Below are 14366 nucleotides of genomic sequence, written 5' to 3'. Positions count from 1 at the left end.
GTTTTTATGATTCCTTCCAGTGATTCCATCCCCAACTACCTATAGTGCTATAGTTTACAATTTATGGAAATTGTGAAGAATATGTAGATGCAGTAGTTATTAAAGTTTTTTTTTCACTCTTTGTTGATGGGGAAACTTTGTTTGGAAAATTTCCCATCACCATATGGAAAACTACATAAATATAAGTAGAATTAATAGTGCTCTTGTTGAATCAGTAAAAAAAATGGGATGAGAAATACACCCAACAAAATGCATGTTGTTAATGAATGTAGCGAGTAAAGTAAATGACTTGGACCAAGATATGCAAGATCCATGAATAGACAACTAGGGACAATTTCTTGATCTGGTCTACTTAATGGGGCTGAGTGTGAAACATGTTACATAACTAAAGCAAGCCTGATTTGAAGATGAACTAATTTCAGCAAAGCATGTAACCCAAGTATGAAAACGTTTATTTTTTTTTCTTCAATAATTACTAGAGAAAAGTGAGGGACTGAAAAAGAACCATTTGAAAAGTTCATTGAAGAATGTGATGACAGGTCAGAAATGTAGTGGGAAATAGATATGAACAGTTCAGCTACTGGTTTCTGTTCAGAGACTGTGTATTATGTTTGTGATATTGGAAATAACTCAGAACATCAATAACTCTGTTATACAGTCATCCATAGCCCCTTCATTGTATGAGATTGGAAATGAAACATCAATTCTATGTCTGCTGATACAATTTAATGTTCTCAAAAATGTAGGAAAGGCCTTAACATCTTGAGGTTTTGGCAATTGGTGCAATCTTATAAAGCTTACATATGTAAATGTCATGAATTACATGTATATTGCAGGGTAAAAACTGTAAAGGTGATGCTAAGCATCCTCACAACGATCTGTGTGTTATCCACAAGATGTGCATGTTGACCTTAATAATTAAGGTCAATGTATTAGTCTTTGGGGAACATTATTGAATAAAAATAATAATTCTCCAATTCCTGCACCAATAAACATGTAGTAAAATGATAAAGTAAACATGCAAATATAAATATCCCAATTACCATTTCTGCCCAAATTAAGTAGATCCTTATGTAGTCTTGAAGCATTGTTCATCTTAGTTGTGTTCATAGATTTTAGATTATTTATTTATTTATATTTCACATTTCTGAACCACCCATCTCTCTCAAAGATGGACTCGAAGTGTACAATAAAACATGATAACAGTATATAAAAATTAAAATGGAATAATTAAAATTTTGAAAATTGGTTGATAAAGGCAAAGAGAGGGCACTAACAAACACCATGACTGCCTGCTCCTCTGGGCTCCCCACACAAGCCTGCAGAGCCATGTTTTAACTCCTTTTCAGAAGGCCAGAGAATGGGGGCCTGCCTCACCTCCATAGAGTGGGGGTAATATCAGAGAAGGCTCTCTTCCTAGACCCGGAAGGAGACTGCAACATACCTTCCCAGCCTGACCAGGTGGGATAGGCTGATGTAATAGGATGAAGCCAGTTCCGTAGGTAGCCTGGCCCCATGCCATATAGGGCAGTATAGGTCATAACTAACACCTTGTTTTACATTGTTTACATTTTTAATTGTTAATGAACAATTACATTGTTTTTCTCCTCTTCATATTGCTGTTTGTTATTTAACATTTTTGAAGATTTTTTGGTGACCCTTTTCAAATAAGTTCTGAAGTAATTTAGTAGAGAAATAACAAAATATTCATGTCTCAGCAATTGAAAATCATCTCACAGTTTAAGGGTTAGAATAGAATCATACATCTTCAAAGTGTTGGCAGGTATCTGTGGTATCATATCAGGTAGGTATTAAATGGAATCATTTATCTAAATTCTGCTTGCTTTTTTGCTTATTTAATTTTGTGCTTTTTTAATAGGAACTAAGAGAAACTTACTGCACACAGCAGAAAGCGCTTGAGCAGCTCCACAAAATCAAACATGAAAAAATTCAAGAACTGGAAAGAAAAAGAACTGAACTTGCTTTGAAAAAAAGAATAGAAGATGAGACTTCACGGTAATGTTTAAAGTATTACTAATTTTTCCTCTAGCCCCTTCATTTTATTCTTTGTTTCCGATTAATAGGCAACAATAAATGCAGAAACTGCATTTTGAGAATCCTTATGCATGCTAGCATTTACCACTCTTTACTGATTACATTGGTGTGACAAAATTAAAATCAGGCTTAAGTTTATTTCTAACATTCTGCATCAAAATACTGCATTTCAGTGAATAATACACATTAATATAGCTATAACCAAGACTGCATCAAACAGGTGAACCTAAAACCTTCAGAAGGCAATGAAAAGAAAGCTGGTATAAGGTTCACATCAAGATGTTTGCTATTCATTCTTGCTTTCCAATACTAATATCAGAATAATTATGTTTGTTTCTTTTCTATCTTTCAAAAGAAAAGCAAAACAGGAAAAGGAGAACTTGTGGCAAGAAACCATCAGGAAGGAAGAAGAAGAAAGAAAAAAGCGTCTGAAAGAAGATCGAATGCAGGAAAAGATCCATGAGGAAAAACAAAGAGCTGAGGAGGCCATTGCACGAGAGAGGGAGATCCAGAAACAAAAACCAGCAGAGGAGAAATTTGAAGAGGAAAGACAAAATAAACAAGTAGGAATTCTAAGAGAGACTGAGCAGCAAAGGCAGAAACAAAAGGCAGAAGAAAAAAAAAGACAGGAGAAAATTGCAAAAGAAGCTGAGGAGAAACTTAAACGATTTGAAGAAGGGAAGAAAAGAAAAGATATTTTTAATTTGCAAGATTCTGAGAAAATTGTTTCTCACTTAAATGAGAAAAATGTAAATGTTCTTAAACAAACAAAGGGAAATCTTAAGTCTGCCCTGAAAAATGAAGGTAACTATTCTTTTTTTAGATGTGAGTGGTTTAGTTTGGATTATTCTGTAGTTTGAAACAACATTTAAGATCCTGAGATGGCTTCCACTCTTGAGATAGGACTGTCCCCAGAAGGGACCCTCTCATGGATGCTCCAGTCAGATAGCAGATGTTGTTTTTTGCTGATTTCCCCTTCTCTTTGCTTTGAAATCTACTGAGGACAGGGGACTTCTATGGAACAGTGGTAGTTACCGCACAAGAAGGTTCCTGCGTATTAATGGAAAGGCTTTTGTTATGCACATATATGTAAATAGGATCTACCATGACCTCTGATAGCTATCTACAATCTCTTGCTGTTCCTGATTGGTGAGGAAATAGGAGCTTAAAGGGATGGCAATTTTTCAGTAGTAATGATTCCTGTGTATTTGGCTCTTCCCAAGATTTAAACAAGAGGATAAGGTTGTGTGCTTGCAGAAATCCCGACCTTCCTAGAAATAGACTTTTGAAAAAGCATTTGTCAGGAACTAGCAATAAATTAATAGTTTCTCCTTGACTCTTCAGGCCATGCGGTTAGTACTGCTGATTCTAAGACATCAGTGGGCTTTGTGAATTATAGAGCTTTATACCCATTTGAAGCCAGGAATCAAGATGAGATAAGCTTCCATTCCGGAGATATTATTGAGGTAAATTATCATTTCTGAATACTAAATAAATAATTAGTTTACTTAATCCCAAATAATTTTGTTTTTTTTTTTCTTTACAAAATGCACCAACTGACATGTAGCAGAATTAAAACATATTTGTAAACAAGTAAAAAAAATATTAACATTACATTTGATTTTTTTTTTCTTTCCTTTTTCCTTTCCAGGTTGCTGAGAAAACTGAAGGAGAACCTGGCTGGTTATATGGAAGTTTTCAAGGACATTTTGGCTGGTTTCCATGCAATTATGTAGAGAAAATGCCTGAAAATGAAAAAGCTGTTTTACGTCCCAAGAAAGCCTTACTTCCTCCTACAGTCACTGTAGCAGCTACTTCAGTTCCTCTAGAGTAAATATAAATTTATGTATTCAATTTATATAGTGACCGGCGGTCTAAGAATAATAACCCAACACACACACACACACACATAAACACACAAATAGGCAATACCAGCTGAAATTAAAAAATAACCATTAATATAATTCAAATATTTCAATAAAACTATTTCACAGTGAATGCACCAACATCACAAATTTTTAATTTGACATAATGTGAGAGCAGCTGATCTCTGTTCCAGTTTTAAAATGTAAAAGTATTTGTACTGTGTTTTGATATTATGTGCTTCTTGAATTAAAAATGATAGCTGTAATTGGAGGATCCATCTGCATGCAAAAGGTTTCCAAGTTGATTTCAAGAATTTCTCTCTTTCTGCACAGTAAGGATTCCTTAACAATTGCAGAAGCTATGAATTATAAAGACATCCCTAATATGTCCTTTCTGGAAGATCTTAAATGTTATTTGGTTAGTTTGCTATGATGATTTCATCTATTGGGTTTTATTGAAAGTAATTCCCTTATGTATATGTTTTGATCTTGCAGAGTACATTCACCCAGTAAACCAGCAGATGAAGCAGAGTACCAAAATGTATCTTTTGCAAATTTAAATGCTAGCTCATGGCAGCAAAAGTCTGCCTTTACTCGCACTGTTTCCCCAGGATCTGTTTCTCCCATCCATGGACAGGTATGTTCTTGGTACAGAATGGAACTGTTGGCACAGGGTTGGGAGCATCAATATGCCAAGGACACCAAAGCACATAGGTTTTGTACTTTTGCTATTTTATATTTTTGATTTTGTTATTAAATGTATATTTGGGATTGACTTTTCTTTGGGGAGCTCATTTTATTTTATGATGCTGTTATTAACGGCCCAAAGTTTTTGGAAATGAATAATCTACATATGAAATACATAAATATGTAAATAAATAAAATATATTGCTGTACCCGTCTAATCTGTAGCATTCATTTAGAAAAATGTATATTCTATGAAAAGTACTCTGTATTCTCTTTCATATAATATAATATTACATTATATACAAGAAATACATAGTGGTAACCTGCATAATTGGCTAATTGTTGGTTTATGAATGGTTACCCTGTCTACCACATACATTTTCAAGATAGTTTACCAGACCTTGTCCTGCTTTATTCTATTTTATTGAAAATGTTCCATAATTCAGTTGGAATTCGTAGGCAAGGCAATAGATTTTTTTTTAAAAAAAAAACTTATTTATGGGCAAATGTGTAGGGAGATTTTCAGTCATCCAGATCATTGTTGTCCCAAAAGTGCTTTTCCAAGAGGGAACTGGACTTTCTTGTTTTTCTTTTAAGACATTTCATTTCTCATCCAAGAAGTTTCTTCAGCTCTTGTAGTTAACAATTATCCTTAAAAGACACCTTTAATCTATTTTAATAGGTAATTTAAAAGATGGTGGTAGATATAAGTATTCCTATTTATGTGGTGGAGTTATTCATTTCTTTCTACACTACCCCAAATCAATTGCAGTATATTCCAAATATGCTTAGCTTCTTCCAAAGTAGAGCTGCTATGTTTTAAATTATCATTTGTATGTTTTTGGAGTGAACATATTTTAGTATATATTTTGTGTCTTTAAAACTTGCATGGCTGATATTAACATACTACCTACCTTTCACAGGGACAAGTAGTAGAAAATATAAAAGCACAAGCACTTTGCTCTTGGACTGCAAAAAAAGATAATCACTTAAACTTTTCAAGAAATGACATAATTACTGTGCTGGAGCAGCAAGAAAATTGGTGGTATGGAGAAGCTGGTAAAGGAAGAGGGTGGTTTCCCAAATCTTATGTGAAGATTTTGCCTGGAAATGGATGCCAAAAAGAGGAGTAAGTAAGGCTGTCAGAATATTTGAATTGAAATATTGGCAAAATACATGTGGTTTGTGTAGAAGATGAATAGAAGACATTGGTTGAGATTTGGAGGGATTCATATTGACAATCGCTGTTTCCCCACAGATGATTTTTTAACACGTCTGTCTTTAAACTTTGCTAGCTTTGAATATTAGTTTTAGAATTAAGAACAGTTGCACAGATCATTTTTATTCTCTTTTTAACTGTTCATACATTATATTCCCAAATTTTTGGATAAATTCAGAATTTTTAAAATGAAGTTTGAAATTGAGAAATATATTTGGAAGAAACCTTTTACCAGATCAGTGGTTTTACCTTAACAAATACCATCTTCACACAGAACTTAGAATTCTCATTTCCCTTCCTTTCTTACATTTGTGTTCTTATTAATGCCTTCTGCTGATGGGTTTGTAGGAAATCACCCAACTTTAAACCATGGATTCCAATGATGGCTTCTTTTAACAAATCAGAATTAATATTAACACCAAAGTATGGCTAATGTGAAACACATACTTCACTTTGAATCCACCTCAAGGGTAGGATGGGGAGGGCTATATGGGAAGAGAAAGAGATGAGGCTCTATCTCATCATATCCAGCATGATTTGATGAATTGATACTTTCCAGTATTTTCAAGCGTCTCTGAGTTTGAATAATTGAATATGGAAAAATAACTAACTTAATTATTTCTTCTGCAGACCAGAAGCTGTTTATGCAGTTATAAATAAGAATCCTTCCACATCAACTTGTGTTTCAGGTGAGAGTAAGACTTGCATTTAAGCACTCTGATTCTTAAGTTTTTGAATGAGTGTATGTGTCTCAAGGAATAAAGAACATGCATAGTACTGCACAGTGTTTCAGACATCCATGCTAGAACACTAACGTGTTTATTTGTCCAATACTATAAATGTTCTGAGATAAATATTTGTAATAATAAAGAAAGAAAAGCCTTTTATTCTGGTCTCCATATATTTTACCTGAAGAGTGTACTTTTCCTCTGAATACTTAATAAAATAATGTCATTAAAATGGTTAAATGCAGGTTAAATTGTGACACATGATAAGAAATCAGCATGCTGGATTCGGAGCAGTTAACCTAAGCACAGCATTCAAACTCTCATCTGCAAACCAGCATTAACTTAAGTGAAGAATAAATTTGCTTTGCAAAAGCGATGCTATACTTGCAAATACCAAAATGTGCAGTGTATATCTGTGTGATGAGGGTATGTTTATATCTTTCCCTCCGTTAGTAAGCTACACTATAAATCACAGTAGATAGCATCATATTTGTAATTTACTTATTTATTATTATTATTTAAATTTTTATACCGCCCTTCTCCCGAGGGACTCAAGGCGGTGCACAGCCACAATAAAACAACATATCTCCATAAAATTTAAAAACAGTTTAAAACATATTAAACAATTTGGCCCTTATATTAAAAACTAAAAAACTAAAAACTAAAACACCCATTAAAATTCGTTATTTTAAGCCAGCCTAGCCTGTTGAAACAGTAAAGTTTTAAGGGCACAGCGAAAGGTATGTAGGTCGGGGATCTTACGTATCTCTGGGGGCAGTTCATTCCAGAGGGCAGGTACCCCCACAGAGAAGGCTGTCCCCCTAGGGGTCGCCAGTCGACATAGTTTGGCTGACGGCACCCTGAGGAGTCCCTCTCTGTGGGAGCGTATTGGCCGGTGGGAGGCTATCGGTGGCAGAAGGCGATCTCGTAAGTACCCAGGTCCTAAGCCATTGTCTGCCATGCTAGACCCAGATACATGAAAGGACACTACACACTGCCAATGAATGGTGTAAGATGTCTGAATGTGAGAGGAATATGTTCATGTGTGATTAAACTATTGCAGCATTACATTTTGACTTTGAATTTTTCTGTCATTAAAAAAGATATCTATAATTTCTTTTGTTGCCTGATGTTACCTAAGCATTAGTTAAGGATTTTGAAGTAGAAAGGATTATATGAATAACTGTTTTACAATCTTTAGTCATATACAGCTTTACTACATGACTGAATTTTTCTCTACCTTTTCAGAATATATAGCACTATATCCTTATTCAAGTTCTGAGCTTGGTGATTTAACTTTCACTGAAGGTGAAGAAATAATAGTGAGTCAGAAAGATGGGGAATGGTGGACTGGAAGAATTGGTGATAGAAGTGGAATCTTTCCTTCAAACTATGTCAAACCAAAGGATCATGATGTAAGATTTCCAAAGTGTTCTCCTTTTAGGATTTTTTTTTTCCAGTTAGAGATGCAGGAATTCAAGATGAAAACTGAGACTGTTGCAGGGATACTGGTACAAGCCCAAGGAAATGTAATAGGAAATAATTCAGCTTTGACTCAGAGAATAAATATTGCCCATTCTGATGGCACTTGTGGCCAGGGAATAAAAGGCAGGGATGATGGGAGGAGGCAGAATTTGTTGCAGAAAGGATTGATTTTAGATTTTCTAGGTTGTGTTATGCTTCAAAAATGGGTACTTGGCTTGGAATAAAACGGGGAGAGATGAAATTAAACTTAGGCTCCCAATTGTTTGTTCTTTCTTGTAGATTTCTCCTACAGCTGGCAAAACAGGAACATTAAATAAAAAACCTGGTGAGTATTACTGGTATTTTTGTGTTCTTATATATTATAATCATTCATTTTACACTGATACATATTTCTCTTTAGAAATTGCTCAAGTTACAACAGCCTACACTGCATCAGGAACGGAACAGCTGAGTCTTGCTCCTGGACAGCTGATTCTAATTTTGAAGAAAAATTCTAGTGGATGGTGGCAGGGAGAACTACAGGTAACAGAACAGGAGGTTCCTCTGACTGGATATGATGTTTCTTATCTAGATGAGCAAATTATGTCTGTAAAAATACTTGTTGCTAAAAAAAATATTTTGAGCAAAACTGCATTTATTTCAAAAAGAAAAAAATCTATGAAAAAAGGAGACCTCATTGGTTGGTTGGTTGGTTGCTTGATTAATTGATTATTGAAATCAAAAGCAATATATAGTATCGTATTTTTCAGAGTATAAGATGCACCTTTTTCCCCCCTAAAAGGGGGTGATAATTTAGATGCGTCTTATACACCGAATGTAGCCCCGCCCACCCACTGGCCCCCACCCTTTGGCCTCTGCCTCGCAGCAGTTTACCTCCTTATAGCAAGAAGAAACAGCTTCTTTCAGCTTTCTTGTGCTAATCAAGCTATGCTGAAAACGAAAATGAAAGTAAAGCAGGCTATTTGCTGTAACGAGGTAAAATTGCTCAGAGGCAAAGGCAGATTTCTTTTTCTTGTTTTCCTCACCAAAAAAAGTAGGTGTGTCTTATAGTCCAGAGCATCATACTCCAAAAAATACGGTAGTTAAATTTAATTGAAAATAAGAAGGAATAAGCAAGTAGACATATCAAGCACTTATCTACCAAAAACTAGATCTGTATCCCTCTTGCATCATCTGCTGTTGAGAGGAATGTTGCATTCTTCCTCCTTATGAATTCACAAGTAGAAATAGAGCACATTTTCTTAATCCAGCTGTCCCAAAATGTATTAATAATGAAGGTATTAAATCTGAGACTGTGGTTCGTACAGAGGGCAGAGCAAGAAAACATGAGATACTGACTCTCTGCCAATCTGAGCAGAGGTAAAAGTGTGCAAGTAAAAGGACATTAGATTTTGGATTGCCAATTGTGTTTTTTAGGCAAGAGGGAAAAAAAGACAAAAAGGATGGTTTCCTGCTACTCATGTGAAACTGTTGGGTCCCAGCAATGAAAAGAGTACGCCAGCTGTTCATCCAGGTGAGCAATTAAAGCTTGTTTCTGATTGGTGGCCGAGTTCATACTTTATGGTAAAACCAAAGTGTTGTTTTTTTTATCTTAGCATACTGTGTGACTTCATCCGTTGTAATTTGTAACCTATAGTTTATGACTTAAATTCATGTGGGAATCCACACAATTTTGATATATTCAATGAACTACAGATTCTCATAGTTTTAGGTGGTAGCCATATAACGGTATTATTTTCATTTTTATTCTTTTGTTTGTGGTTATATTTTGTTCTTGATACTCAATGTAGTTATTTATTGTGTTAATTTAATTATTTCTTTGATTTCTTAGACTTCCCTTCCCAATATGTGTGTGTTTCTCTTCAGATTTTACATAAAATCATTGATATGTAGAGTAACAACAAAATCATATAATGCATACTTGTTTATGCATTATAGTCAAAATATTTGAATTTTATAAAGCTTTGGGCTTTGTACTTTATGAAGAAGAAAAAAACAAATCTTTATTCTGAGAGGCAGTCTATAATATGAGAATGAAAGTAAAGGAAAATAAAGACAGGATTAGACTAGGAAGAATGTGTTCTATTTTTACATGTTTGAATTTAGTTGCATCAGAATGTGGGACATACACTTATTGGATTTATTATAATTAATATAATAGAATCTTTGGAGGAGACAGTATATAAATAAGCAAGTAAATTTAGGAAAATAAATTAAGTTTCTAAATTTAATCACATTTATTTAAATAAAAGAATTTATTTTCTTTTAGAATTAATTGGAAAAAAACTGGCATTATTTTTTCCACATTAATGTCCTAAGCATTTGTACTATTTATTAAGACAAGTGATAAATAAGTGGGCAATTTTAGCAATTTATAATTGGCAAAGCTTACCTTCACAAATTATGACGGCAATTGCTGTTATTTGAAAATTGAAAGTCTATTAGTAAACATTTTTTGCCGACCCTTTACTTTCAGAAAGCAGACACCCTTTACCTTATTGCAATTGGGTTTTTTTTTTTTTACATTCCTATACTTCCATGATATTTTTGATTATAAAATGTAAATATTTAATATGCACTAACTTAAATAGTTTTGTAAATTTCTAGGCAAGGATGGGGATTTTTGCAAGTAGTGAAATAGTTATTGCTGGTGCTCCTGAAGAACATGTCCTTTGTCATATTTTTTGTTTCTATTAGTGTGTCAAGTGATAGCAATGTATGACTACACAGCAAACAATGAAGATGAGCTCACTTTTTCTAAGGGGCAGCTTATAAATGTAATGAACAAAGAAGATATGGATTGGTGGCAAGGGGAAGTCAATGGCGTTTATGGCCTCTTTCCTTCAAACTATGTGAAGATGACTGTAGACTCTGATCCAAGTCAACAGTGTAAGTAAAATTTGCTTAAGTATTCATGCTTTGGTATGGAATAAATTCAGATACCTCATTCAATATAGGTGTTCATTTGTATGGTCATGTCCATTTCTTCAACAGGAAAATGCTGAGTTATTTAGAACTGCAGGGCTAAAATAATGACTAAAATAGTTTAGTCACTGAGATACATTGCTGTGGACCTTGTACCTTTTTAAACATGGCAATAGTTTTTAAGGAAATTGTTTGGAAAGCTCAATTAAGTATCCATCAAATTTTTACCACCTGCTTCCAATTATGTTATGTTGAACTCTTCAACATAACATAGTAGTGATAGTGAGTAGTGAGCTATTTGAATAAGAGCAATAGATTAATTTAATTTATATCTGGTACAGTCAAAAAAATTCTCAGTGATTCATAACTTCTACAAACAATATAATAAAATCAAAATAACAATATAAATAACATAATCAAATGGCCATACTGCACAGATAAAATAATATATCCTAGTCCAATTTTCCTCAATAGAGTTAAATATAGATTATTGCCTTCTTTCCTTTTTTAAAAAGAAAGCATCAAAGAAGTTTTACAATATAGGCTTCATAACTTCCAACCTCACAGATCTAATATGTCAGATCTTTGAGATAGACCAAGTCAGAAAACAGACCCTACAAGGATTCCAGGCATGCTACCTTATTGTTGTAGGCTTGGTTTTTTGTGCCATCAAGTTAGCTTTTTGTTTCCTGGCAACTTTACTGCAGTTTTCTTGATGTTTTGGCAATGTTTGCACGAACCTGCTTCCTAGGGCTGAAGGAGTGTGTCTGGCCTAAGGTCAGCTACTGACTTCATGCCTAAGGCGGAAATAAAACTCATAGTCTCCTGGTTTCTAACCTGGTGCCTTAACCACTATACCAGACTGAACAAAAAAATAACAATCCTGAAAACTTGTCAAAGTTTCTCTCTGCCCACTTAGTATCAAAGAGAATCAAAGTGAGGTTATTTTGAGTTATCTCTGTACTGAAGCTAAAGCTCTGACTTCAGAGTATACAGCTCCGTTGTTTACATAATATTTCTTGACATCAGTCTTATTAATATAGAGGTTACCAACTTTTCATTATTCTGGTTTCCAATTATTAAGAGATCTGTGTTTTGCCAAGAGATGGAGATAGTTTTGAAGCAGGATTTTATCTTTTGTTTTTTTTAAAAAATGGGAGATCAAGAATTGTTCTAGGTATAATTCCACATGTAGCATAATATAATTAAAGTGCCTGGTAGAATCTAATTATGTCTCAGCTTGTGAATAACTGGAATAGTGTTGGCTTCAGCATTCACTGTTTTGTATCTTCCCTCTGACTTTTGCTTTGTTTACCATTTGATCAATAAAACATGAATGCTTGCTTTCTGTTTTGCAATTGTGATTTGGCCTAATTGAAATATTTCCTTGATATGAAATATGGATTATTTCCTATATGATTAGAATGATTTATCTGGCTTTTAACACAGTAAACAATTTAGTTCATACTTTTAGATTTAACATACTTAACAAATTGGGCTGCACCATAGTAATTGGATAAGCCAGTGTTTTATGTTGGGAAAATAGCAAGATAAGGTTTTCTGGCATTTTTAATCTTCCTCTAGAAGGCCAGTCTCATATTTGTGGATAGACCAGATTGTTATCCTTTAGAGCAATTGCAAACATATCATTTGTCTATATAGGGACAGTTTCTAGATAAGAAAAGTCGTTCCCATATCATAATACTGGGTTTTTGGTTTGTTTTTTATGCATATACCAAGAAGGAAGTTGCTGTAAACAAAATGTCTCTGGTTTGTATATATTATGCAAAGTTAGTAATTACTTATATTCTACCCTAATAATTTGGCTTGTATGAACTTCAGTGTTGGCATCATAGTTATTTCAAAATGAAAACCTGTTTCTTAGAAATATGTAGTTACTCTAGCAAAGATTTCAGTGCTCTACCCCACCCTCCAGGTACACTGAGTTTGTAACCCTATTTTCCCCCTCTCTCCATATTCTGGTATGAACATGGAAAGAGTTGGTAGCATATTTAATGCAGCAAAGGTCTGAGTGCTGACATGAATTGGATGCCTATAAATACACACACATACACATAATATACATATGCATATACATCTTTAATAAGTGTAGTTTGTCTTCCGTTCTGTATATAATATGAACATTATACTTCATTTTATCCACTATAGCTCATTAAATAAAATCTGGACATAGCACCATAAGGAAACAAAATGCTGCTATTTTTAGGTCTGTTCATTCTACTTTATAAAAGGTTGTGTCAGTGAAAAAAAATCCCTTAATTTAATAATGAGATGCCAAAATGTCTTCCTGGAATCTGTCTTATCTCCCAAATTTGATGGATGTTGTAATATAGCACATATCTTAATTATATTAATTAGGAATTCATGGCTTCCATGACAACCATGGACCTGACCCAAATAGTTCAGGGTCATGAGGGGGGACACAAACCCGACTGGTATTTCTCTCTGGGCAGTGGAGATATGATCTGTAATTAAGGGGTATAGAGGTCTCACCCTTTTCGTGGTCAGACCATTTCCTGTTGAGGCTGGACTTTAAAACGCCACTCCTCCATCGCAGGGAGGTGGAGCCGATTAAATGGTTCCGCCCCAGACGCCTAATGGACCCTGAGGGGTTTCAGAAGGAGCTTGGGGAGATACCTGACTCCCTTGTCTACAGTCCGGCCGAGACCCTAGTGGCTGCCTGGCATAAGACGGCGTCTGGGGCATTGGACCGGATTGAGCCTTTGCGGCCTATCAATGGCAGCAGATCCAGGAAAGCTCCCTGGTTTACTGAGGCACTCCGGAAGATGAAGCGCCAGAAGAGACGTCTAGAGCGATGCTAAAGGACCAGTAAATCTGAATCCGACCGAACACTTTTAAGAGCCTTTGTTAGGACTTATTTAGTGGCGATACGGGTGGCAAAATGTTCACATTTTTCCGCATTTATTGCATCCGCTGATTCTCGCCCAACCGCCCTATTTAGGGTAACTCGTTCCCTCAAGGTTGGGGGAACGGAAGAACCCTTGCAGGGTAGAGCTGAGGAATTTGTACAGTTTCTATCGGATAAAATCACTCAGATTCGGATGGACCTGGACTCTGATTGGGCAATACCGACCGAGATGACAGGGGCAGGTCTTAGTCCTATTGTGTGGGAGGAGTTTGAGCCAGTGACACCTGAGGAAGTGGACAAGGCTGTAGGGGCGATGAGTTCCTCCACTTGTTTGTTGGACCCGTGCCCCTCCTGGCTGGTTTCGGCCAGCAGGGAGATGACACGAGGCTGGCTCCAGGCTTTAGTCAACACGTCCTTGAGGGCGGGGTCCTTCCCGCAGCCCTTAAAGAAAGCGGTTATAAGGCTCCTCCTCAAGAAGCCTTCCCTGGACCCAGTAGAATTAAAAAACTTTT

General features: G+C 35.3%; 1 protein-coding gene across 5 annotated transcripts in view; it reads left to right on the top strand.

The window, feature by feature from the left end:
- ITSN2 (intersectin 2) overlaps window positions 1–14366 on the top strand; it is a 72834-nt gene that overhangs the window by 35062 nt on the left and 23406 nt on the right. For 3 of the 5 annotated variants that reach the window (XM_087882223.1, XM_087882222.1, XM_087882224.1), the window contains 11 exons: window positions 1880–2016; window positions 2411–2859; window positions 3400–3521; window positions 3707–3885; window positions 4416–4557; window positions 5531–5736; window positions 6457–6515; window positions 7803–7969; window positions 8319–8561; window positions 9456–9552; window positions 10737–10928. In XM_087882223.1, coding sequence (XP_087738349.1) covers window positions 1880–2016; window positions 2411–2859; window positions 3400–3521; window positions 3707–3885; window positions 4416–4557; window positions 5531–5736; window positions 6457–6515; window positions 7803–7969; window positions 8319–8561; window positions 9456–9552; window positions 10737–10928 — 1993 coding nt within the window. The remainder of the gene's footprint in view (window positions 1–1879; window positions 2017–2410; window positions 2860–3399; window positions 3522–3706; window positions 3886–4415; window positions 4558–5530; window positions 5737–6456; window positions 6516–7802; window positions 7970–8318; window positions 8562–9455; window positions 9553–10736; window positions 10929–14366) is intronic. The other 2 variants (XM_034426826.3, XM_034426828.3) reach the window with 1 other exon arrangement.

The sequence above is a fragment of the Pantherophis guttatus genome, chromosome 1 (assembly GCF_059756535.1).
Source record: "Pantherophis guttatus breed Tessera chromosome 1, ASM5975653v1, whole genome shotgun sequence".
NCBI lineage: Eukaryota > Metazoa > Chordata > Lepidosauria > Squamata > Colubridae > Pantherophis > Pantherophis guttatus.
The sequence above is the reverse complement of the archived record's forward strand: the minus strand, read 5'-3'. Positions and strand labels throughout refer to the sequence as shown.